This window comes from Cucumis sativus, chromosome 3 (assembly GCF_000004075.3).
Source record: "Cucumis sativus cultivar 9930 chromosome 3, Cucumber_9930_V3, whole genome shotgun sequence".
Classification (NCBI taxonomy): domain Eukaryota; kingdom Viridiplantae; phylum Streptophyta; class Magnoliopsida; order Cucurbitales; family Cucurbitaceae; genus Cucumis; species Cucumis sativus.
This window is the reverse complement of record NC_026657.2, coordinates 11,264,714-11,291,781: the sequence shown is the minus strand read 5'-3', so window position 1 is coordinate 11,291,781 and position 27,068 is coordinate 11,264,714. Positions and strand designations below refer to the sequence as shown.

Below are 27,068 nucleotides of genomic sequence, written 5' to 3'. Positions count from 1 at the left end.
TAGATGAACAACTAAAAAATCTTTTTATCTTCTTTGTTAAATTACGGAGTTCAACTTTTAAAATGTTAATTAGTGTCTTGTCTATCTATGTTCAATGTCAGACACTTTTCATCAAGTTTTTCCAATCTTTACGTTGGTTTGATCAGTTACCCTTCGTTTAAGTTGGTCTTGAATAAGTTTGTAGGACTACTTTTAATTTAGAACTACTATTTCAATTTTTATTTCTTTTAGTCCTATCATTCACCCTTTAAATTGGTTTTTAATTCTTTTCAAATTTCAAATGGGATATTTGCAAATTTAACAATTAAATTCAAAATAATTAAGTATATAGTAACATTTTAATAAAATTGTAAATATAGCAAAAATTTGTCAAATTCTATCAAAGATATAGTCTATCACTGATAGATCATGGTGTAAAAATTGGTCTATCACTCATAGATCATACGAGTCTATCAGCGATAGTTTTGCTATATTTAGATTTTTTTTTAAATGTTGCTATATCCGTAATTATTATTCCTCAAATAGTAATATATTATAATTACCCAATTTCAAATTGATTTGGAGATGTATCGGTCCATTTAATTTCTATGTAATCCCTGCAAAATTCCATGTTCAAATTTAGGAAATCCATACAAATTTTCTTAAGGATCAATTTCCCAACGTAAATTATCTCATTTATGATTTTTCTAAAAATAATAACAATAATAAAATCGATTTTCATAGAAATATCCCATTTAAAAACCATCCTTAAATTTCATTAAAAAGATTATATACACGAGTTTTTTCAAAAAAAAAAAAAAAGTTAACAAACTAAACCAAAATAAAATTCCATTTTTCTGTATATATAAGATCAGGAGAGAAGAAACATGGTTAAAAAATGAGAAAATTTTAGAACAATGATCATGTGTAAACTTGACTTACATATATCTTCTTACCGTCCATTCATTTATTACATCAAAATTTAGAAGCATATGACAATTTTTAATTAAGCAAGTCATGTGTTTATTTTTCCAAAATATCATTATACTCAATTTTCCATATTAAAACATGGTGCCCTACTTTCATTGTGAGCACCGTAATAATCCCCACAAAGAAAGTGTACTTCTCCACAACATACTAAATGTTTTTGACAATGATGACGGTGATACTAAATACATTTTATTAGTCAAGTTGAAAGTGTCCATTTCCAATAAAATAAATATTTATACACCACAAAATAAAATTTTGAAGAAAAAAAAATCTTACTGTCTTTATAATACCTAACCCACAGAGGCATATACCTACTAGTGTTTAATGGCATTAAAGGTCTTAACTGAAAAGGGAAAAAAAATCAATACAAAAAAGATTAAATTTATTTATTTTTCTTTTGAAAAAAGAGTACAAATATTAGAAAATAAATCATATATTTAATCTAGTTTTTAAAGAATTTTTTCAGACAACAATCCCAATTCATTCCTAATACTTGTGATCAAAGAGATGATAAGTCAGCCATCATCATCATAATGCTATATGAAAATACACCCTATTAGCTCATTTCATAACTCACTTGCCAATGCCATTTTACTACAAACCCTTCGAAGACACCACCATACTAAGACATTAGACAACTTAAAATTGTTCACTGCATTGACTATAAATCTCAAATATTCATCCATGCCACAAAAAAATTTTCTTCTCCCCTTTCTCTAAGCCAGCAGCTAATAGTTTTTAACATTACATAAATTATGAGGAAGAAATGGTAAGAATAGTATACATCTCTAAGTACATACACCAGATTGAAGATGCAACTCAAATTAACAAGGACCTAAAATTCCTCCAATAGAGGAATCTCTAACACCAACATTGTTATTATTGCCCCCACCCCCCAAACTTGAAGAAAAGAGAAGAAGATAATTCTGTAGTACCTCATACATTAGCATCTAGAATAAGTAGATCAGTGGAAGTGATGTACATAAACAGTCTTTATTCACCTACTAATTATATCACACGGCCTCAACGACATGTAAGCTCAGAGCTTGGCTTATAAACAATGGCTGGGAAATTACACAGGTATCTTATGTTAATGAGGAAAAGTCTGCAAGTGATCGAAAAAACTAACCGACATCGTTTAGGCCTCTCTCTGTCAAGGGGAGTTCGAGAGTAATCAAGAAATAGCATCTTTCAGATTCCCTGATGTATTGTACTTCACCATTCATGAGCTTCAGAATCTTTCTGCACATGCTCAAGCCTAATCCTTCTTGAGTCACCCATCTGCCACTATGAAACATGTCCTGAACTAACTCAGGAGGTAGACCTTCCCCAGGGCATACAATCCTTCATGACAATAATATATGTTAGCCATTTGCTTTTGGAACTAATAATATTGTTCTTTTTCCTTTGAGCTCTTGTTGAGAAAGATGAAAAAATGTACAAGGGCAGACAAGAGAAAAGAAAAAAAGACTCAAAAGTTACAGGAAGAGACTCCAATCCAACAAATTCAAACTAAGACATGGAGACATTAAACACCATCGCCTGATCTTTCTTTCCACCTCTCTACGAATTAGATTGGAATAAATAATATTGTTAAAACAAGGAAACAGAAGAACTATGCATTTACATCATATTTTTATTTCAGTCTTCAACTTGGTCATCTCAAAAATATGTGAAGAATGATATAAGGTTAAAATACCTGAATTCAGTGTGTGCAAGAGTAATTCCATCTGAGTTTTGCTTCAGTAATGGACAGACACGTATTTCTACCCAGCCTTCCGGAGAGGGTGCGTAACGGACCATATTCAACAAGAAATCGGCTAAGACCTGTTGAATCCTCACTTGATCGCCATAGACAGCCATGGTCTTTACTTCTTCTGGTATATCACGAATCAGTTGTAAGCTTCTTTCTCTGAGTAGTATCATCACTTGACTAACAACAGCATTAATAACACTTCCCAATAAGAACTCCCCCTTCTCAAGCTCCATTGTGCTGATTTAAAAAACAATCAGAAAATTAGCTATAGCTTGTCAAGACATTATTATTTACTAAGGATAATGATTTTATAAACAGATTGACCAATCAAGATGAAACACAGGAACGTTACTAGATCAACTGCAGCCATGGAATTTCCCCCATCACCAGTTTAAAGAAAATAATGATATTTTTTATGATCAATGATATCTAATTGCAGAATGATGCAGCCAGGTCCTTATAGGTGTAGAAATAATTTCCAAATAATAAATTGTCCCAAAACTAAAAGGCCAAACCAAATAGTTATCAAACAAATAAAATATTGTAAAAGAAGATAACTAATGTTTGCCCGCATCATTTCCAGACTCTCTGGTAACCTTCCCAAAAATGAATCAGATAGGTTCCCCTTCAATGAGAATATAAATTCAACTGAATGAAACCAAAGATGCAAATAAAAGTTGGAGTGATACATTGTATATCTTTCCTATGACAGACTGATAATTATTAGAGAACAACTCACCCATCATCAATACACTCCAAGTCCATATCCTCAATAATCTTTAGCATTTGTTTTTCACAAGCAACACTGGTCTCAAGGAACTGCTTTTGATCTTCACTCAAATCTGTAGCCTCCAAAAGTGAGTTAGTAAAGCGTATACCACTCAAAGGACTCTTCACTTCCTGGCAAATGTAAGCCAGCTCTTTCATCCTTGCAAACCGGTTCTTCTCCTGTTGCCTCTGCATTCTAAGAGTTTGTTGCAATTCTGGACTTGCTATCTGTAAGAAGCAGAAAGCTCCAACAATCTGACCCTCCATATTCATCCTCTTATTTGCTGTTAAGAGAGCTTGCACATATTTCCCCTTTTTGTCATAAAAAGAAAAGGGGTATTTTTCATTATCCTGCCCTCCAATTGCACTGTGCAGGACAATCATAAATTTGGTCAATGCATCTGGACCCTTCAGTCGACAACAACTTCCAAAAACCTCTCCTACTAGCATTTTTCCAATTATGTCCTCTCTGGACCATCCAGTGAGCTTTTCCATGGCAGTATTCCATTCCGAGCAACATGTATTGTCGTCTGAAGCAAATATTGGAGGGATAAGAGGATTTGGGCTATGAATAATTGCTTTATAATCACCTTGTATGCTTACAAATTTGTCCATGAACACTTTTTGGCAGGTAACATCTTGACCAACAAAACAAACGCCAACTATATTATCAGTGTAGTCCCTGCTAGAGCAAGCATTTACGACAACAAAAAATGGCGTCCTTTGATCTTCTTCTGGCCCAAATGTCCTCATTTTTATCTCTATATTTTTATCTTCTTCACCTGCATTTTATCAACAAGTGCGATTTTCCATATTTACCTTCTCAAGAAACCATAAATGCACCCACACATGTGATAAAACCCAAATGTATTGTAGTACAATATAAGAAGATAAAAGAATTACAAGATAAACCATATTATTAAAGGAAACTGAACGCTTCCTCTCTTAAGATCACTTGATCCCTAATCTAACTAAACGATTGCCCTGTCCCCTTCCTTTCCCAATCCCTCTATTTATAAACAAATACCATCAATCTCTCTAGCAAATTACAAATATATCCTTGATACAATAACTCTATCGTAATTACATTCCTACCAACATGCACACATCTCTTTTATATGATTATGCATCAAAAAAATTCCACACAAGTAGACTAGTTTTCTAGTTAGATTGCTAAAACACTGGGATAATCACATCATAGCTCTAGCATAGTTTTTAGTTTTGAGAGGAAAAAACAATTAGGGACAGAGTCCATTCTTTCACTTACAAAAGAACATCAAGTGAAGTGGTACCAATTATTTCAGATGGAAGGTAAAAAGAATAGATGAAGGGTTTTGTAATTTGAATCTTCTGTAGACTTGTGCATCAATTTGACAATTATTAGGATTCATATTTTAATTTTAAATGCTTCAACTCTTATGTTGTTTGAAGTACTCGAACCAACATAAACCCAAAAAATTCCACAAGTAACTGAACTACCAACTACCTTTTAAAGCACGGGAAACAAGTCTGTCAACTGTTTCTTCAGACTCTTTGTACACAAGATCACGAACCAAGGATTTCCCCATAGCCTCCTCAACCGCAAGCCCAGTCAACTCAGCTATCTTAGCATTCCATCCATTGATACGACCATCAGCATCTACAGCAAAGATAGGAGCAGTTGCAGTCTCAATCAACCTGACCATTTCTCTTGCAACCGAGCTGAGCTCATCAATCCCCTGCAAGTCAAGATCCCCTAGATGAGGGTGCACAACTGCCTTTGAATTGATTGCCACATCGTTCTTAAATGAATCACGTAGAATAAGCTGCAATGAGTGAATTGCATCCATTTCTGCGTTCTCCCATGGTAAACTACGGGATTTTACCACTTCCAAGAATGCCTTGAATGAAGAACGCGGATGCATTCTTTGACCATCATCCTTATCCTCCGGATGATGCTTTGCACCACCCCATTTGATCTCTTTTGCTGTATGAGATCGGAACCAAAATAGAAAATCCTTTTTGGTGATGTAAGCAACAGCCATTCCACAAACTGCATCACCCAGCAAGGCTGCCCCTGGATATCCAGCATCAGCCAAGCTATCTGTACTTAAACCAGTTGAATCTCCATGGAAAGCCAACAACCACTCCACAATATCCTTTATTTGGGCCTCAGTTGGCGTCACACCCAGAGGGTAATATTTCCCTTGATAGTAAAGAGCTGCCCCATCACACTTTACTAGGTCCATGATGCTTGGACTCTGAGTAACAATGCCAGCTGGGGAATCACGAAGAAGCATGTCACACAAGAGAGTTTGAGTCCTCAAAACATGTTTCTCAGACAACTGTGAGGCCAACTGCAATTCCATATTCAGTTGAAGCCCAAAGGCTTGCATTAGAAACTCACACGCATACCGGAGTGGGAACGGAATGCACCGAGCAGAAGTATGATGACATACAACCAAACCCCAAAGCCTTGTTGAGTTTCGTCCACCAATAGCTTCATCATCATTACCGTTGATAACAACTGCCATTGCTAACGAAGCAATAGAGCCCATATTGGCCATATACTGGGCATGGCAACCATGGGGTGCACGAAGAGTTGAACCCACCAAGCAGAGATGTTGCATAAGCCCTGCATCCTGAATTACACGAACTGGAGAGGCATGGCAATCAACAATCATCCTAACGCGGTTTTGCTTAAACAAAAACCTTGATGCCTGAGGAATATCAGTAGAAGGATAATGCAATCCAATGTATGGCTCTAAGTCAGGCCTCTTACTTTCAGCTACAACCTCACCATGCTCATCCTCATGAAACTTGTACACCATAACTCTATCATACCCAGTAAGCTCCCTAACACTCTCAACCACAGTATCACACAACAGTTTAATATCTCCGCCAGGGAGTGCTTGTAACTGAGAAATTGCACGTACCGCAAGCTTCTGCGATTGTACTGCTCCAGCAATAGAAAGAGCAGGATCCTCCGTTCTTGCAGGCTCCAAATCAATCACAATTCCCACATCAATCCTATGCAAAATTGCGTAGAAGGGCTTCCCAGAATTCTTGGAATGAATCCAAACTGGGTTCAACAAAGTGATTTCTCGAGCCCCAAACGCCTTCTCTAGTAGAATTGCACTATTGGAAGTGAACAAGTTGCGTACATCAGTCCCAATTGTAAGGATCTCAGGCTTTTCAAGACTCGGCACTGATTGAGGCGTCAGACCGAGCAATTCCCTAGCGTTTTCACTGTACGCAATAACTCGAAAACTAGCCTCTTCAATAGCTATCATACATCCAAAGGGCTGGATATGACCACCCCTTTGAATCTTCGACAAATAAGCAGTAATTTGCTGCTCCGGCACAGATTGAGTCGAAGTTTTTATAGATTGTGAGTAGTCAAAAGATTTTCCAGACTCACCTGACTGCTCGAACACCGCGTGAAGACGAGCATCAACTGTGTACTGCGCTATAGCTTTGCTGATGGAATCTGTACGATGAGATCGCAAATTGCTGGTATTCGTGTTCGAAGACTGCGCTTGTTGTTGATGCGAATGAGTTGCTCGATTACTGGAAACCATTTTCTTGATTCCAATTTTGTTTCCACTTACTTGCAGAAATTGTTCAAATCCCCACCATGGATTCTCATTTCAGTACCCCCGTCGCCCCGGAGCTAAGAAATCAGGATTCTCCGACGAAGAACAAAGCATCAAAAATCAAAAATCAAAAATCAAGAATTGAGAAGAAAAAGTAATTAAAGAAGAACAAAATTCTCATCACCATCAACAACAAAAAGCCTTTGTTGAGTAGAGAGATTTCAGTAGTACGTAAAAATCCCAGCTGCTGTAATATGGTGAAAACCTCAGCCCGTTGTTCCTTCTATTTTTGAAAAATAATAAAATATTTATTTATTTATATTTATATTTATATTTATATCTACGAGAGAGAAAAAAGACAATTTTTTCTCTCACTAATTTGTTTGCGGCTTCTCGGGATTTTCTTTGCCCCTCAAACTGTGCAGATGGAAATTGGGAAAAATTATTGGAAATATCAAACGAATATGAGTTTCATTGGTAAAGCTCTTTTTTATTTTTTTTATTCTAATTCTAATTTTAATTTTTACAAAACAAAAAAAGAGAAAATTTGTTCATAATTAACAGCTTTTAAGAAATCTACTTTCAAAGCTTTTCCAATCTAATCTCTATTTAAACTTTAAAGATTAGGTTAAGAGTTTTTAACAGGTCTTCAAATTCTAAATTTTATAATTAATTACCATTTTCAGTTTTTCTTTAAAAGAATATACCATTACTTAATTACTTATCTGTTCATCATTCATTTGACATTCTTTAATGTAGCACAAATCTTTAATTATAATTGGTGTCAACTTTTAAAAAAATAATTAAGTATATAACAACGTTTTAAAAAAGTTATAAATATATCAAAATTTATCACTCTAGGCTGATAGACTATTTATGGTCTTTCACTGATAGACCAATGTTTGTAACGTGGTCTTATCATAATAGACTTTGATAGATTTTGCTATATTTTTTTATTTTTTTAAATTTTGTTATATATTTGATTATTTTGAATCTAATGGTCATATTTGCAAATATCACTTAAAAAACGTTCGAGAGTTAAATTACACATAAATTTAATTTCGTATAGAATTGTGCTTTTCTTTTTACAAAAATGAATATTTGATAGATCGGTTAACACAATATTAAAAGACACTTATTAACAGTTTGGGTCCAAACCCAAATTCATAAATATGGCTTATAGTCAAAATTGGAAGAAAAATGTAAGAATTATGTGACACTTAAGTGTAGTGTAAATGTAAAAGATTATATATTTAGACGTTAGAGTATATATTAATGGATTTTGGCGCCAGAATTAATGTAAAGATTAACGATTTTGATGACAACGTGGCACTTTCTTATCCAAATTATAAATAATAATAATAATAATAATGGAAAAAGTTAGTAATATTTTATTGAGTTAAATAAGAATAAAAAAAATAGAAGAGAATCTTTTGGGAGTATGGGACTTAATATCGATTCTTGTCTTTTAACCAAAACCGAAGCTTCTCGCCCAATTGTTTTATGCCAAAACAAAAATAAAGACAAAATCACTCCCAGTTTCTTTACATTTTTATTTTACCAAAATATTATTTCTAATTTTGTTTTCTATTTCATTAACCCTTTTTATTTTTATTTTGAATCCCTTCGAAATCTATCGTTTTCTATTTAATACTTTTTTTAATATAATAAATTTTAACTTTCTACGTTCATAATGATTCATAGATTGTAATATTTTGTTTTTTAAATCAATTTTTTACTTAACATGTATTAAAAATCAAATTATCTACTCTAAATTTTCCTTACTATATCAGAAGGGGTGAGATATTTTTGGACAATTGTACACTTTGTTATATTCTAAATTTACAATATCAATTAAATTAAATTTATAATTGTTTAATTGATATAAAAATATAATTATTATCAAACATTTATAATATTTTCAAATTCTCACTTAGAGGGTTAGAATATTAAAAGTTATATGTTTATTATAATATTATAATTATGTCTACAAGTAATTGATGAAATCGTTATAAAATCTCTAAGATTTTTTCTTTAACTTTTTAAATTATACGACAAATTAAATAGGGCACATCTTATCTTCCATCCCTTTAAAGAGTTTCACATATTTCTAATAGTATTATTGCTAAGCAAAGAAGAATTGTATCAAATTATTTTCCATCTTATATTCAATTTTTTTTAATATATTAAGAAAGTGTTTCTTCTTTTTTTTTTAGTTTTATGATATGAGTTTGTTGTATAGAAAGGTTTTTATTTGTAAAGAAACTTGTTACAAAACACATATTTTTATTTGTATATAAAATTATTATAAAACACATGCATTTGTAGCATTACTTTAGTACCAATTTATCTTTTCTATCTCTATCATCTTACTACCTAATGTGGAGAAACATTTTTGAACCACTTTGTTCAAATGATAATTCTTTAATTTTTATTATGTTTTTTATTTCATTATTGCTTATTGCTTATGTAATTAATATTTAATATTTGTATTGATTAAGAAAGTTTTAGTAATTAATGTGTTTTATAAAATATTTATTCTTAAATTTACAAATGGTAGCTTTTATTTTTAAACATAAAAACGGTTGTTATTGAATATTTTAGAGTAGATTGGTAATTTAAAAGAAAACACTCATATACACAATGCAATGAGTATTTAAAATAAAATTACTTATGATATATTAAGGTTTAAATGATTTAATTATTAAAATAGAAAAAAAAAACATCACTTATCACACACTAAAGTTAAAATGATTTAATTACTATTATTATTTAAAATAAAATAAAAATATTTATTATTTATTATCTTTTAATTACATTCTCACGAGTGTTAGGTTAAAACATTACAAATCTATCTCTTTATTTCAATAATTATATTCTATTATAGCAATAAATATCTTCACACGTTTTTGCGTAAACATTTCAACATTCACTTCTACTTAGATTTTCTTACATTTTTTTTCTTATTACTCACTCTTAGCCTTATAATTTATATGATCCTTTAAATTTAACGTCATTCTAACTTTGCTTTATAATGTTAGAGATGACTCAAAGAAATGCACGTAGTGGAGTAAGAAAAATGATATAATGTCAATTTTGTAAAATCAAGTCTGATAATGTTTTTAGTTCTCTGTTTTTTTTTTTTAATTTGTAGTTTATGATTACAACCATTTACATTATTACATAAATTATATTTATAAAATAATTTATCTAATATACAAGATGTATTATGTTTTCTTTGACGGACAACCAAAATTCAAATTAGACTATAAATACTACTTTCGTTTATATCTTTATATATAATAATGTTGATGTACTTTTAAAATATTTATTTTGATTTATATATTTTAGATTCTATATTTTCAAACTATCTTTTTTTCTAAAATAACATTTCTATTGTGCTTTTTTGGGCATTAATTTGTGCTTTTTCTTTCTAAAAACATCTTAAAATTGCAATCAAAGTGGCTTAGAAGACTTTTGAGAGTAACGTTTTAATCTATTTCCTTAAATACTTTTCAAGTGGAAAAAACAAAAAACGCTATATTAGAAAAGATGAATCTAATTAATGCTGTTTTTATTTATTGATTGAAATGAAATTACATTTTTCTAATTTCAAATCAAGTGTCAAATTCATTTTGAAAATCGATTAAAATATGTGTTCTTAACAGATCAAAGGTTTAAATTCCTCTATTCCATTTATTATTGAATTTCTCTATATTCTTTTACTATTGAATTATTTTATAAAAAAATATTTTGAGTTGTACATGTAACCATGGTTATTTTTAACTTTTGACGAATTCTATTAAATCTCTAAATTTAGTAAAGGTTAATTTTCATAAATATGGATTAAATATTTACAAACTGTCTAACAAAATTAAAAAAAACGTCATCATTTTCTAAAAAATATTTCAGGTTTGCTATTTATTTTGTACATTTTCTTTTCTTTTTCATCATCATTTTCTTTCATTCTACAAATTTTCTTTTATCTTTTTCAATATCGTCGGATAAACGATCCTTACAAAAAATAGTAAAATCTAAAAAAACTGTTTAGATTTGACTCATTTACCAAATATAAATACAAAAAAAATCTTGAAAAAATATGGAAAGAAAAAAACCTTGAAGAAAAATCGCTACACGATTTTGGGTACGAAATCGTGTACCACATATATTATATTAAGTGTCTGTTGACGGAAGCATTTTTTGTAATTTTTATCGTAAGCTTAGGCTTTTTTTCGTTTTCAAAATTGTTCTACGAATAGTAAATTTTACACTTTTGTTATATTTTCTAAAAGATCCTTTCATCGACGAATATTAAATTAATTAATAAAGAGTTTTAAAAGAAAAACGAATGTCATAAAAGAATTAACTTCCTTACAGATTTAAAATTAATTAAAATTATAGATATATAATAATAAGTTTATAGTAAAAAGAAAAGTAGATTGACAAAAAGAAAAAAAGAAGAAGAGATTTACATATATGTGCAAAAGCTTTAGAAAACTATGACCATACATTATTCTCAAACTTATAAAAAAAATCAAAATGTTGTTGCTATATTTTTGCAAAACATGGCCACGTGAATTGTTGTTATCTGTCAATATTTCATTTTTTCGAGACCAACTTTATTACAAAGACAAAGAAAAAAAAAACTTTCTACAAACACAACTTAGCTTATCCAAAATTATTAAAAGAAAATTCTATATATTCCCAAACACTCAAAACTTTTTAGTTTAAATCGAACAACTCATATTCCGGAAGAGAATAACTAAGTGTATATAAAAGTAAAACATATGGAGATTATCGTAAATATGGTAAAGTTGTGCTAAAATATTTACAAAATATAGCAAAATTTCATATTCTATCAATAATTGGAAGACATTGATGTTTTGCCATATTGGTATCTAATATTATTGATAAAATCTGATATGTTGCTATATTTTGATCCATTTTACTATATTTGAAAAATTACCCTAAAATATTTTATTTCACGTTAAGTTTGGTATATATAAGAATATTATATAATTATAAGCTTCATAGTTTTGAAAAAGCTCTTCCTTCCAACTATATATATATTAAGAATTGAAATGAAACAAATGAACATGGACAAAAGAGGAGGTAGAGGTAGAGGTAGAGGTTGCTTTTCTTTGATCACCTTAAAAAAAATTGATATGTACTTTTCTCTAACAAAATATTCTGCAAGTAGAACAACAACAACGTAATCTTAACTAGCTACTTGACAAAGAATATGGTAATTTTTCATTTGAATAAGCATATACATGTATAACTTTCATATATCCGATATATATATTGATTCACACTGAGAAAGAACGAAAGCTATCTCCTGATCGATCTAGTAAAAGCTACCTCATATTGTCGTTATCATCGTCATATTGGCTTGTAAAAAACGCGTTGCTAATTAATGAGAACCATATATAGTACAAGATGAAGGAGACCTTGTAGATAAAGTTTGTGGTCAATAAATTTTGAGCATTGATATGGACCATGTTATGTTTGAGTTCGACTAGCTATAATAATTTTGAGATAAAAAAGTTGGGGAGGAGTGTGAAGAAGAATCATAAAAGGGGTTTGTAATTGACAGATACATAGTACCATGTACAAAGATAAGAAGATTTGGAAAGGCAATCCAACTCACCCAATCAAATTGATCAAAATGCTCATGCCCTTTGCACAAACATCACACTCAAATTTCCACTTCCCACAACCATATCTCAATAATCCAAGTGAAGGGGGGCTTTGCTAATATTAATTGGTGACCTTAGTATTTGATTGTGATATTATATATATTAAGTGTGGTAGGGAGATTGAAGGTATATATGCTTTTAACTAATCCTCAATTCGATTCCAATGGCTCTATTATTCATTTTGAGTATTAATTCATAACTATTTCTTTTTTTACTTTTCAATTCTCGATTAACGACATAAGTTTCATTAATATTTTGTGAATAATCGTTGTAGATCGAGTTTCAAGTGCAAATGAGATGCATAATTGTTTTTTTTATAAACTAATTGAACACTTTTTTTTAAAACAATTAGTCTTTTTTACACGGTAAAGAAAATAATATGCATGAAATTAAGTTCTATCATGTCATTATCCAATTTTATCTAATTTAAACAAGTTGGGTGAGTTTTAATGTCTAGAAAAAAATAATTTAGTTTCAATTGACAAGTTATCATCCAAACAAAGTAAGACTTTCTTTTTCATGAAGACAAAGTAGAACATTTAGGTATTTAATTAACAAAATATTTGACGTGCATAATCATTATTTAAATAAAAATACATAATTACATTTCAAACAATATCTATCTTAATCCGTTAAAAATTTCAATCTAATTGCTATTTGGTAAAAAAAAATTATCAAAAATATTTTTGTTCCTCTGTGATGGAAGAAATTACACTAATTAATTAAATTTGATCTCAAATCAACTCAGTCTTTTTTTTTATGAACTTTTGGATCAAATTTGCAATTGAATTGAAAATAATAGTAAATCAGTAGTGATTAACTGTAATATTAAGCTTAATAACGGCTCTCAAATGAACCAAATCCATACTTTCGGTTTGCATAATTCCAAACCCCTTAACGAACCGGAAAAAACCGGTTCCCGAAACCACCCCAAATTCTCTTTCCTTCATAGTGAACAAATCGGGGCCTTGAATCTCCAGGCTACTCCCTCTGAACTCGCCGCCGCTAAAAATCACCGAGAACACCATATACAGCCCTTTCCCGTCCGATTGAGAGTTTATATACATACCTTGTGCCCTCCCGATCTCTCGAGAATCGATCTTCGGCCCTTCCGTCACCAGATCATCGACAACCATTTGGGTTCCGAACTCCAGAACGCTCGATTCCGGTCCTTTTCTCCCGCCGACTGTGATCGCCGATGCATCTTCTCCGGTGAAGTAGTCGTGCACGTAGACTACGAGGTTTGTCTGGTTCGGTTGGGGATTGAAGAGGTTTGGGAAGCCATTGGAGAAGTAGAGAGCGATGATTGAGAGGAGGAGGAAGTTTGTGAAGGTGAGGCGATCGGAGACTGCCATGGATTTTGTTGATCAAGATGGAGATCAAAGGTTTGTTCGTTTGATACTTTGATTGATTAGTAGTCGGTTTTGATTAGGTTGAAATTAGATGCGACTGATTGGGGTGTTCTTGAGATTTTCGAGTTTGCGATTCGTCGATCTTCTGGTTTGATTGTTGATTCCTTTTGATTAATTTCTTTGTTGGTGCATATTCCTTTGGTTTAATCATTGATGCTTTCGAATTTTTGATTTGTTTAATGCTTCCTTTCCAATTGTTTAATATAACTTGGCTTTACTCTTGGCGTTTTATGTTTTGGCATCTTTTTATCTTCTTCTTTGATAAAGCATGGAGGGAAAAGTTTTAAATATGTAAATTTGATGGGGTTGAGATGACCCAAATTGAGGGGGAAAAAAAAGAGATTTTAGCCACATGGAATGGGCTTTCTCACCATTTGAATAGAGGGTGAGAAGAAGAAGATGGCGGAAGCCGCTTGTGTGGACTCAACATGGTCTCGTTGAAGTTTGAACACTAAAAGAAGAAAAAGATAAAAAGGAAATGAATGTATTTTTGTAAAATTGTTTGATGATGAAGTAAGAAAAAAAATTGTCAAAATTCTTGGTTTTAACTTTGAAGAAGTAGAGCAAAGATCACTGAGAACATTGAAAAGGGTTTATTGGTTTCTATAATAAATTTTCCCAATTTTCATGTGGGGAAGAAAACTAGGGTTAGAACTTAGAAGAGAATTTGATAACCATTTTCTTTTTAAGATTGTTGGTTCTTTGACCATTTTCTTCATTATGATGCTTATCATTTTTCTAACCGATGCATTAAGAATTTTTTTTTAGTTAAATTCCAATAACAATTTTATATGAACTATTCTATTCTATTGACAACATTTTACTTAGATTGAATCTCTTCTTGCAGAAGAATGATTGTTTTGGTGGGCAGGTTTCTTTTATGTCCTTTATTCTATTATTTTTCTTTGCAATGGAAGTTGTTGATTTACTACAGAAATAGACTAAGAGATGGAAGATAATAATGTGTTGAAAACTAAGAGTAAAATTGTTTGGGTTCGAAAATTTAGATCCAAATATGTCAAATTATTTAAGGTGACATTCACTTTCTCAAATCTGTTTAGTTTTTAACCTAACATATTAGATAAGTCGATAAAGCTAAAACTTTGTAACTTAGAGAGTATGAAAGTCAATAAGAGCTCCACTTGTGTAGTGATAATTTTCATATATTACTTTGTTAAAGACAATCTATTGAGATTCTTTTGACTCATTTCATGCTTCATTCCTTTACGTAATCTTGGCCCATTTTGCCAAGACCTAATATATGATTCTAGAATTTGTCCGTTATATGAGAGAGTTTTTCATACATGCTTTTCTTTAAATATTTGAAGATTGTACCAATACTAAATGTAAAAAGAAAAGCAGAGTTATCTCTTGTACCAAATTATTTTGTTCATACTTCAAGATACTTTTTACCAAGTCTCTTATTTGTCATCAAATTCTCTCAATTTGATTCTAATGCCTATTAATCATGCTAATCTCAACTTAAAAATTATCTCTTCTATCTGAAATTATTTTTCTAATTTTAAGTATCATAAAATATTTTTTTACAAATAATTAAGAAAAATGCTTCGAGGACCTTTTAAAGATATTCTTGAAAACTCGAAGATTAAAAATAATGTACACTTGAAAAACTTATAAAAAGTTCAAGTTTCTCTTTGAGATTTGATGAGCTTTGGTATCATATTTGCAAGAAAAAAAAAGAATAGTTCATGTATCTTTTTTTGTTTTTTCAACATAGGATTCTCGACATAAAAATTTGAGGGCTAAAAAAGACATTTTCAAATTTTACAGACATATTTTTTAAATTCTAGAACTAACAAGTGTAATTTTTTTTCTTTAATTTTCTTTTAGCACTTACGTAATATGGATGGATTAAAATAATAAATCGATATAAGTATAAATAGCTTAGTATACTATAAAATAGAAACTACTCACTATTGGATATTTATCAACAGAATATCAAAAATCTACTAAACTAACCAACAACCAACAAAAACTCTCCACGTGGTGCAAAATGTACTCTCAAGGATTAAAGTGTAGAGCCACTCCATCGATGGCCACGTGAACAAATATGTGCCAGTCACATTTCAGCCCCCAACATCCCGAAAATACCCTTTGATTTCTTTCGCGGAACAAAATCGCATTAGCCGTACGTCTTGAAGGCCAAAATCGTAATTTAGTCTCTGCTCTTCTTCTTCTCCACACAGCTCCTTCGAAAGCAAATTCAGACAGTGTAAACTAAACCGTCACCAAAACATAACCGGAGAAAAATGCAAGTCTTCTCTTCTCCTCCTTCAACCGCGAGCTTCAATCTCTTCTCTTCCTCTCAGAATCCAACTAATCTGTCGAAATACAGATGCAAAATCTTCAGTACACATCTACATTCCGCCCACAATTCCTTCTCCGTTCCGCCGTGCTGTTCTGCGAGGGATTCTTCGACGGCATTTCTCGTCGCCGATCGATCATCGGAAAGGGCGAACGGAGAGACGTCGGAGGAAGTAATTACGATTCGGAGGCCGGTTATGGAATTTCCTGGCGAGGATGAGGAGAGGGAGGTTGAGAGTAGCACTCCGATGATAGATGTAAGGCTAACGGAGATTGCAAAGAAGATGCCGATTTTTGAACCGGAGAATCGAGTTGATTCGAGTGCCCTAGAAAGGCCGCTGATTATCAATTTGGATTTGGCGTTGTACAGGGCGAAGATGTTGGCGAGGAATTTTCAGTATGATGAAGCACAACAAGTCCTTCAGAAGGTATTTCTTTTCACTAAACATTACTGCGGGTCTTTTTTTTCCTACTAATTTTGATGTTATGATCAAAACCCTAAACTTAAATAAAAGATCAAACTAATTCATATGTATAGGTTAGTGGTTCCATCTTCCCATCCATAATTATAAAATTAAAGTTTCAAGAATGATAAATAACAAATAGTCTAACGAGTATGAAGTCTTTAGTTCGAGTTATTAGCCTATTGAATTATATATAATATATAGGTTAAAAGTCATTTGGATGAGTTTTGAAAAGTATTAAAATACTAAACTATTTACGAAATTCATCCAAACCTCGATAGCTTATTTAAAATTTTTGTTATATTTTGTAAATAGTTTTTTTCTTTGTTACTCATTACAATTTTCCTAAACTTGGTTCTACTCTCAAATTTGTAACAATTTAATCCCTTCAACTTTAATAAGTAACTTTTAATTTTAATAGTTTTGAAATTTTTAAAAATTTAGTCTTAAACTGTTATTATTATTATTTAACAAGTATTCTATATTGTTTAATAGAAAAACTAATTCTCAACCTTAAGGACTATGTAAACATTTGATTTCACGACTAAAAATTTGTTTATATTAGATGTCAACAAAAACTTAGCTCAATTGTGAGGTTTATGGTTTGATTCTTTTCACCCCTTTGTACTAAAAAGATCAAATTTACATTGGGTCCTTATTTAGCTTTCATTTTGTCTGGATATTTTTGAACGAAAGGTATGTTCTTAACTATTCCATAGATTCTGACATTAGTTTTAAGAACCTATTTGGTAAAGAATATGAAAATAATGAATTAGCCTTTGGTAGCCGAATTAAGAAATTGAATTCTAATTTAAACAATTGCAAATTGTTGTAGTCTCCCACTAAATATTAGTTGACAATAAACTAATAATAATATGTTTGTGAACTAGTTTTATATTAAAAAAATTATAGAATTATTATTTGTAATATCATATGACGTATAGAATAAATTGGAACTTTTGTCCATGAGATTTGGAAAATTTTAAAATTTAGGTTTATAATTATAATTTACATCGTTCATTTATAATTCTTATGGTAGAGACTCTTTAAAATGATTTAACAAATCATAGAGAGAGACTATGTATGTATTTATATTAAACCATATGAACTAAAATCTAAATTTTAAATCCATATAGAATAACTCTTAACTTTATCCAAACCATGAGGATGAAAATTGATATAACTTATAATAATTACATAATACATATGTTAAATTAAGATAAAAGTGAGTTTATAACATGAAATGCTATATTTTTAGATGTTTTTATCTTTAATCAATATAATTAATCATCTTAAAAACAAAAAATTTGGATACAATAAAAACATAAAATTGTTGTTTTCACAATTTGTTCTAACTGACATAGTTCATAGTGTATCGTAATAAAAAATAATATTAAATTTTAAAGACTAAAAAGTGTATTTTGGTAAAACACCCTTCCTTTAAGCAAAGAAAACAATAAAATTGTAAAACTTATAGAAACTATAAAATTGTAAAACTTATCCTATACTTTTCCCATAAAACTTTTTTTTGACTGTTTGAGTATGAGGCTGTTGTTGGCATCTTTTCTCCATCTTCCAAGGAAAAGTTTGTTTTTTTCGTCAAGATTATTAAAAAAATAAATGAAATCTAGAATTTAGGAGTTTGATCCGATAAAATAAGAAGGCTAAACTTAGTCTTTCTTTTAATAATTATTTTTATCTTGTAAAAAATACATTTCAATTATTACAATCTCCACGCCAGTAAGAATTTAGTTCAATTAGAACTGAGTGTACTAATAACGATGAAATCTATAGTTTTGGTCCGTTTACTAAGCAGCACTTTAAAAGTTGATAGGTGTCCGGTTATAATCAGTAAAAGTATGCTCAACTTTTTCTTAATCTTTCGATAATACAAGATAATTTCAGAAATTTAAAAAATAAATTGCTTTTAGATGAAACATTTAACTGATTTTCTTTCTTCCAATGAAAATATTGGGGGTGAATTTAGTGTATAAATAAATGGCCGGAGGATGGGCGGGCTTATGTAGCATTAGGGAAGATGTTGGGGAAGCAAATGAAAGCAGCTGAAGCAAAAGCTGTGTATGAGAGAGGCTGCCAAGCAACACAAGGAGAGAATTCCTACATTTGGCAGGTCAGTTTCTTTTTTCCTCTGTTTTTCGTTTTTTGTCCCCTCCTTTTAGTCTAATTTTTAGAACATTGTAGTAAGGTTTGGGATATTCTATGTGGTAAGAATTTTTAAAATAGTTAGTAAAAATATGATAGCATTGTAGTAAGGTTTGGGATATTCTATGTGGAGATACCCTCTAGATAAACTTACGAACTTAAAAGTCCTGGTTGTCTCTTGAAATCTTGAGGATGGGGAAAACTTTCTCATAGCTGGGTGGAACGAAATGTAGACTATGATTACAATGTTAGAAGTGAAACTTCCAACACTTCTGATTTTTAATCATAGTAATAGACTATTCCATTTTGACTTGAGCTCAATCATATAAATGGTTAGCCATCTTGTAACTTAGTGTCCCTTTGTGAAATTTTCTTTTGTTTCTGTAATTTTGGATAGATATATACACCCTACTCCCTCTTCTCTCCTGGATTCTTAGCCTTTCATGTTCTTTCCAGTTGCTTGCTGTTCCCTGAAAGGGAGGATACTTTTTACAGCTTATTTTTCAAATTCCTCTTTCAACTAGTTATCATTGTTATCGGCATATCTCACACTTAATTTGAGAGTGATTTTAAAATGGTTAGATCACACTTAATTTGTTTTGAATGATTAGAAGCATGTTTTGAAATGTTTTTAAAATTTGCAAAACTACTACTGGATCTGAATCTAATGGAATATAAAATAAACTGAATTGAGTTATGTTCGATAAGTTTGAACTATCTTGGTCAAAAATTGGTTTCTTTATCACCTTTCTATTTTTCTTAATCCAAAATGTCGTTGTAGAATACTTCTACAGACTACCGGCATGGGACTTAAAAGGTGCAGGCTAAAACTGAGAAAACAGATAAACAGTTCATTGGACCTAAACTCTCCTTATGTTGTTTAGATTTTAGAAAGAAGAAAATTGTTTATTTTGGCCAAAAACTCACCTAAACCGGCTCACTTATCGGTCATCCCCTGGTAAGAAAAACATGCTGTACTGGGATTTCATGTAATGTTTGGAAGCAGGTCTATATTTCATTTTCTCAAATTTTAGCTACTGATTGCACACGTGATATAGTGCTGGGCTGTTCTGGAGAGCAGGATGGGGAACATCAGGAAGGCAAGAGAGCTGTTCGATGCAGCCACAGTAGCAAACAAGAAACACATTGCAGCATGGCATGGCTGGGCTGTGCTAGAGCTTAAGCAAGGGAACATCAAGAAGGCCAGGAATTTACTCGCCAAAGGCCTCAAATACTGTGGAGGAAATGAGTATATTTACCAGACACTTGCACTGCTCGAAGCGAAATCGAATCGGTATGAGCAGGCTCGTTATTTGTTCAAGCAGGCTACCAAGTGCAACCCCAAGAGCTGTGCTAGTTGGCTTGTGAGTACCTTTAGATCTCATTTTCCCCTTGGCCCATTCTGTTCTGAAACATTATCATTATTTTCAGCTGCCAATCCATCCTGTAATTTGGACATGATCAATGGTATGTGCAGGCATGGGCGCAGCTGGAGATGCAGCTGGAGAACAACCTTCTTGCTAGAGAACTATTTGAGGTGATTTCCTTATTATTACTATTAATGTGTGCTTTCCTCAATTTAAATATTTTATTTTAGCTCCCAGACTTTACCAGTTACTTTAAACACTCATCTATTGGTCAGGCAAATGAACAAAGAGTGTCTACATGAGATTTGCATCGAATAACTTATTAGAAAATTAATGAAAATATTCAAGAAAGTTTTTGTGTCAAGCTTAGAGACTTGCTGTTTTATAACGAATAATATTCTGATTGTTCTTTTAAATTTGAGTGTCTCTCTTTTGTTAGACTATTTTCTGTATTCACTTGTATGTTATTTCTTTTTTCTCATTGCAAGCTAGGTAACCGTACCCTCAAAAAAATTGGTACAAGTTTTTAACAAATGGTGCAAACATGAATGCATTTAAGTTATATACAAAAGATTTAATATACCCTAACCCACTACCTAAAATTCAATAAAGACTGACTTTAGTGGTAATTTAATAATGTCCATTTGTTTCTTTGTTACCTAGAAAGCCATCCAGGCCAGCCCCAAGAACAGATTTGCGTGGCATATATGGGGACTCTTTGAAGCTAATACGGGAAATATCGAGAAGGGAATGAAACTTTTAAAGATAGGCCATGTCCTCAATCCAAGAGACCCTGTTCTTCTTCAGTCTCTTGGTTTGTTGGAGTATAAGAACTCTTCAGCAAGCCTTGCTCGAGTTTTGTTTAGGCGAGCATCTGAACTGGATCCAAAGCATCAGCCTGTGTGGATTGTATGTATTAATATATTAGGTTCCATTTAGTAACATTCTTTTTTCTGGTTTACTGTTTCTTTCTTGTTTCCAAATTTTAAGAAACAAAAGTGTTTGGTAGAAGATACAAGAAACTCAGATCAAGTTTTCTGTTGTGGTTCCATTTATATCTTAGAAAAACTTAAACTATGGCTTATGCAGGCATGGGGATGGATGGAATGGAAAGAAGGAAACATAGTGAAGGCAAGGGAGCTTTATCAAAGAGCATTATTGATCGATTCAGATAGCGAGAGTGCAGCTAGATGCCTTCAGGTATTAAACATGTTAATTGAATTGTCAATCTAGTTTTGAATAGAACCTCCTAGCTTTTTAGAAGCAATTGAGCTTTCATGGAGAAAAATGTAATTCATACCAGATATAGAAAAAAATAAATCCTCAAACAAACTATCTAATCCAACGAAATCAAACGAAGATCATAACAACAAAAATGTCTTGTGACAGACACAAAGAAGCCTTGTACGCTATGCTACTCTATATCGTCTAGGTAGCTTTCCACTTTCTTTCTTCCATAATTTGTCTATCATGTCGTGCTAAATCTTCTAAATTTTTGTTCTATTAGGTATACGACATCACCATTAAATTAACAGCATGAAAAATTGGGACTGTGTAGAAGCATGATTTAAAGTTCAAGAATCCTTGATTCAGGCTTGGAATTGAAATGTTACTTACTTGGATTGCTTTAATACAGGCTTGGGGTGTTCTGGAACAGAGAGTAGGCAATCTGTCTGCAGCAAGAAGATTATATAGATCCTCTCTAAACATAAATTCTCAGAGTTATGTAACATGGATGACGTGGGCAGCGTTGGAAGAGGATCAAGGGAATGCAATCCGAGCTGAGGAAATTCGAAATCTCTATTTCCAGCAGGTCAGAAGCTCAGTTACAAATCCAAATCTTCATTTACACTACATCAACCCAAACCGTACCTTTAACTAGTTGAATTCACTTTCTTGATATTGAAAAGCTGTCACATTCCCCTCAATCTTAAATTGGCTACTGATTTTTTAAGCTTTTGAACAAGTAGTATAGAATCATAAGTTTTTGAAATTTGTGTTTGTGCCATTAACGTCTAAGAATGTGAAGTTTGTTTTGCAACAGCGAACTGAAGTTGTGGATGATGCTTCATGGGTTATGGGATTTTTAGACGTTATTGACCCAGCACTGGACAGCATAAAGAGGCTGTTGAAGCTGGAGCAAGACCCATTCACCGCGTCTAGAACAGCAGATGGAGGTCCTCGAAACACCTCCATAGATGACTCAGCTGCTTCCTCTTCTAGTAACAATGTGGGGGAAAGTGAAACTGGGTTTGATTTGGATGCGTTTATTATGAAAAAGTTGTCAATAGACACATCAAAACTTGAAATTCAGATGGAAACAACTCGGCCCAAAAGGTTCAAGTATCAAAGGAGGCAATTGAAATCAGAAAACAGACAAGAAATGGCTGTTTCAAAAAGCCAAGGAACAGAATCATCATCAGGATAATTGTCAATTGGTACATTGTGAAGGAAATACAAGCCAGTTTTAATCAACTGGATTTCTTAAAAAAAAAAAATTGATCAGAGGGAGTTCCACCAAGTTTCTCCCAGTGAACCATATCTACTTGATGATCTTATAGTTCATTCCAGAGAAAAAGCGTCTAAATGGTAGGAATGTTTTCTAAGTCTTAGCTTCCCTCAATATAGGGTTATTCAGAAAGTTGTTTATAACTACAAGGATGAAGGAAGAAAACCCTTCTTTCATTGTCATTGTGCCCTCAAGGTCTGCATGTCTGAAAGAAGCCATAATGTAAATAACTTTATAAGTTTATTATTCTTGATTTTCTCATATGATTTCTCTCTCTCTCTCTCTCTCTCTAGTCTTTACTGAAGAAAATTCAAAGCTGTGGCTGTGTTAAATCAGTAAGATCATCGTTACAAACCATGTTAATATATATATATATATATAATATATATATATATATATATATATCTATACACATATTTCAAATAACTACAAGTGATTTGTGTTGCTCAATGCTGCTGCATACACAGTATTCTTAGATTTTATGAAGAAATCCTACGAGAAGATGGTGGGAGCAAATTCATGTTTCAATTTCTAAAGAGATTAGACACTCGCATTGCCCATTTCTTCTACTCTGTGTTTATCTGTATCACATGCTGCCTTCAATTTTGCATATAATATCGTGTATTTGTTAAGAGCAAGTCCAAATTTATGAGTGGTGGAGATGGGATGAAAAGCTCAATTGTCAAATAGATGGTTGAAAACGCAAAGAAGAAAGGCTATACTTGTTGAAACAAACTCGAACACCAAAAGGAGGTAAGTTAGAGCAATGTATTTGAATTGATTGGGATAAGTTTATGATTTCATTGTTGCTCACGGAAAATATGGTTTGATCGTCAATGCTTGTGTTTTTCTTTCCTATTGGAGATGAAAGGATACTCAAAGAACTGAGATTTTAGTTGTTTTTCAAATTATAATATGTGAGACAAGAAAATTGAATCTCAGACCTTGAGGTTGATAGTTCAAGTTCATGTTTGTTGAATTATATTTATGTTGTAAATTTGTAACCATTTTTAGTTTCATTTTTCAACACTTTTCTTAAATAAGTTATAACTATTTTGTTGTATGAACTAGATATATATTTATATTTAAACCTACTTTGATTGTGATCTTATTTCTTTATTTGTTTTCAATTATCTTTTAACTTTTAGAGGTTGATTGATTCAATTTAATTTCTTGACGTGTCATTTACGTATTTAACTTTGGTCATCTATGTCAGCAATATACCTCTATCACTTTAACCATTTAAAAGACGAGGGAGACACTTGTTCAGCCTTAATTTGTTGTCACCATCTTGAACAGAGTTTGATATGCAAAAAGGAGCAAAATGGGGTATGGAATATATATTGAAATCTAGAAGTCTCTTGGGTCAACAATAACATTTGCAGCTGTTTCCATATCTTTTGACAACAATGTTTCATCCTTTTCATCATCACTATGTACACTCAACCTTTTCAGGTACAAGTTATCATTGACGCGAGACATGGAAACGTTCCGTGGGACGTGGTTAATGATTGGATCAGAAACAGACAATTCAGTAACAATGGCCTTGCAATCCTTCTCGTCTTCAGCCAATCTCGACGCAAAAATCCATATCGACTCGACAAGCTCTCCCACTCTCTCCCCCTCCCCAAAGATCCCATACAGGAAGAAGAATCCAAATGACTTCCCAAAGGACACAGAATTTGGCATTTTGAAGCAAGAAATGAACTTTTTTCTTGCACTTTTGAAGAACCTTAGAGGTAATAATTGATCATTTTTTGATTCCCTTATTTGAAACTTATATGCTTTGCAGGTATTCCATATGCTAAACACAACCCAAGAACTTGGCATTCTTTGGTAAATCTGATCTGAATCTTTTTGCGAACAAATCAAGTGATGAGTCCAATCTTCTTGATTGAAATAAGAAACCCAGGTACCAAGACTTAGTTTTTCCTTCAAAATCATATCAAAATCCATTGGATAAACTCCTCCTTTAGTTGTGAGAGTGTTTGTATAGAATGAAATGGCTTGTTCTATGTTGAGTTTCTCTGTTTTTATTATTTCTCCTTTAGAAATAATAACTTCTTTTGTTGTTGGGAACACAATAAGTGGTTGTCTGAAAATCACCAATGAGCTGAATTTTACATAGTTGCATTTTTTAGCGAACAGATTCTTTGAGGCTTTGTTCTTCTTCTCTATTGCTAGAAATGCATAATTAGCTCCATTTCTTATTATCCATTCTTCAACTGAGTGTACAAGCTTTAGTCCAATTCCCATCCTCCTACATAACAATCATAAAGATATATATTATAAGAAGTCTTTTCGAAAATAAGATTTATAATCATTTTAATGGTTAGGTAATTTTGGTCTAACACAAACATAGTTTCCTCCCGGGAGTAAGGAATATGTAACTAAAAAGTCAGAAGTCTGAATCATTATTTCTACAATAGTTTGTTCTATATACCCTCTCATGAAAACAATAATGATAAGGTTAGACATTGATTTGAATAATGAACAAATACTTCATTATTTGAAAGTTCAAATTAATCCATCTCTTGTTTTTTAATTGTTGAACTAAACAAAATGCAGCATAAGATAACGATAGAACTCAAATTAATTATTTTATAAACAAAAATATGTATTTATAAATGATAGATTTCTATCATCTCTAAAAACATAAGAAATATAGAAAAATTTTCAATAATTTGTATTTAAAGAACTCTCACGTTGATACGAGCATATAATAGTACATAACTAAATCAGTAATAAAAAAATTTCCGAAATTCGTCAAAACTTTAAAATCATCAGTTATCAACTTTGTTATTCTACAGTTACAAAAGCTAAATAGCTAAATGATGTAACATTACAGTAACAAAATTTCTTATGAGATGTTAAAAAATTCTTAAGAAAACACTTTGAGAGTGCTATTAATTAAATGATCGGTACTACTTAGAAAGAAGAAGATTTTCTTTTTAGAACACAGCAATGTGTCTTCCATTGAAATCACTTCTGTATATTGAAAAAGTAAACCCTAAATTACTATAAATACATCATGATCTATCAATATAAGTTTTTAAACTTCAGGTCACGTAAATGAATTAATATTCAAATCATAATCCATCGCCCTCCTAACTACTTAACAAAATGCTACTCTTAATTTCGAATATCACAAAATTTCAAAGCTTTACAGCAAATAGAGCATACTTCAATGTGTTGATGTAAAATCACATTTATACGTGAGTGATGATATAAAAGAAAAATCACTAAAATTCATGATTTCGAGTATCTGACAAATTTCAAAGTTTTATATAAAACTTTAAGGTCAGATTTCATACCTATGTGCAGGCGAAACACGAAGTCCCAATATGCAACCAATCTTCATCGTATTAGCTTCTCCGACACCGACGCCGGCACGAGCAATCCCCAAAGACTTAATACAGCCTCTAACAACTCCCACAATCTCTCCATTTTCCGGCAGCTCAGCCACCTGTTTAGATCAGAAACAAATGATCATGAATTACAATGAAACTTCGGGAATTTTTTGTTTAAAGAAAACTATATATATATATGAACTGACCAACATAATATGAAGAGGGAAGAATGTAATCCTACAAAGAGGATCACCCATCATATTGGTAAAAATGGAAGCTCCTTTTATTTTAGACCCAATTTCACAGCTTCTTTCTAGTTTTTCCACCATTTCTATGTCTCTATTTTCCTCATTGAATTCTCTTATTTCAACTTTTACTTTCTCTTCTCCCATTTTTTCTCTTTTTATTTTCTTTTACCCCAAGAATAACCAAATGGGTAAGAACCAAAAAAAAAAAAAGAAGATTTTTTTTTTCGGGGGGGGGGGGGGTTGGAAAAGACAGTGAATTTTGAATCTTTCTGAAATGGGCTAGCTGCCACTCACCAAATGGGTAAGTACCCTCATGTGTTATTGTTATTTGCCTTCTTATAGACCTTTCAAATAATTTATAAAGTCTTTTTCTTTTTCTTTTTCTAAATATTAATAATTCAATCCACTGTTCATTGTGATATTATGCTCTCTTTCTTTCAGACAGTTTGTTTTTGCTTTCTAA

The 27,068-nt window shown here is 31.8% G+C and overlaps 4 protein-coding genes across 5 annotated transcripts; 1 reads left to right on the top strand and 3 right to left on the bottom strand.

Annotated features, from left to right (window-relative positions):
* Positions 1 to 1,654: 1,654 nt before the first annotated feature.
* On the bottom strand, positions 1,655 to 7,361 carry LOC101212197 (phytochrome B). The gene is made up of 4 exons (XM_004134198.3): positions 4,980 to 7,361; positions 3,465 to 4,275; positions 2,669 to 2,962; positions 1,655 to 2,313 (listed from the first exon to the last, which is right to left on the bottom strand). The coding sequence occupies exons 1-4, from the start codon at positions 7,051 to 7,053 to the stop codon at positions 2,094 to 2,096; spliced, it is 3,399 nt and encodes a 1,132-aa protein (XP_004134246.2). The 5' UTR covers positions 7,054 to 7,361; the 3' UTR covers positions 1,655 to 2,093.
* A 6,156-nt stretch (positions 7,362 to 13,517) lies between these two features.
* LOC101211957 (dirigent protein 11) lies at positions 13,518 to 14,803 on the bottom strand. Its single transcript, XM_004134197.3, has one exon. The coding sequence runs from the start codon at positions 14,120 to 14,122 to the stop codon at positions 13,574 to 13,576; it is 549 nt and encodes a 182-aa protein (XP_004134245.1). The 5' UTR covers positions 14,123 to 14,803; the 3' UTR covers positions 13,518 to 13,573.
* LOC101215572 (protein high chlorophyll fluorescent 107) lies at positions 14,017 to 23,270 on the top strand. Of its 2 annotated transcripts, XM_004134457.3 has the most exons (9): positions 14,017 to 14,152; positions 16,135 to 16,932; positions 18,956 to 19,099; positions 20,190 to 20,495; positions 20,609 to 20,668; positions 21,162 to 21,407; positions 21,588 to 21,698; positions 22,135 to 22,311; positions 22,543 to 23,270. In XM_004134457.3, the coding sequence occupies exons 2-9, from the start codon at positions 16,450 to 16,452 to the stop codon at positions 22,924 to 22,926; spliced, it is 1,911 nt and encodes a 636-aa protein (XP_004134505.1). In that variant the 5' UTR covers positions 14,017 to 14,152; positions 16,135 to 16,449; the 3' UTR covers positions 22,927 to 23,270. The 2 variants fall into 2 exon arrangements, with proteins under 2 accessions (XP_004134505.1, XP_011651085.1); XM_011652783.2 differs by lacking the exon at positions 14,017 to 14,152 and having other exon boundaries at positions 16,797 to 16,932; positions 20,213 to 20,495.
* A 1,002-nt stretch (positions 23,271 to 24,272) lies between these two features.
* On the bottom strand, positions 24,273 to 26,861 carry LOC101215331 (probable N-acetyltransferase HLS1-like). Its single transcript, XM_004134456.3, has 3 exons — positions 26,564 to 26,861; positions 26,322 to 26,473; positions 24,273 to 25,267 (listed from the first exon to the last, which is right to left on the bottom strand). Exons 1-3 carry the CDS (start codon positions 26,747 to 26,749, stop codon positions 24,358 to 24,360), a joined length of 1,248 nt encoding a protein of 415 aa, XP_004134504.1. The 5' UTR covers positions 26,750 to 26,861; the 3' UTR covers positions 24,273 to 24,357.
* Positions 26,862 to 27,068: the final 207 nt, after the last annotated feature.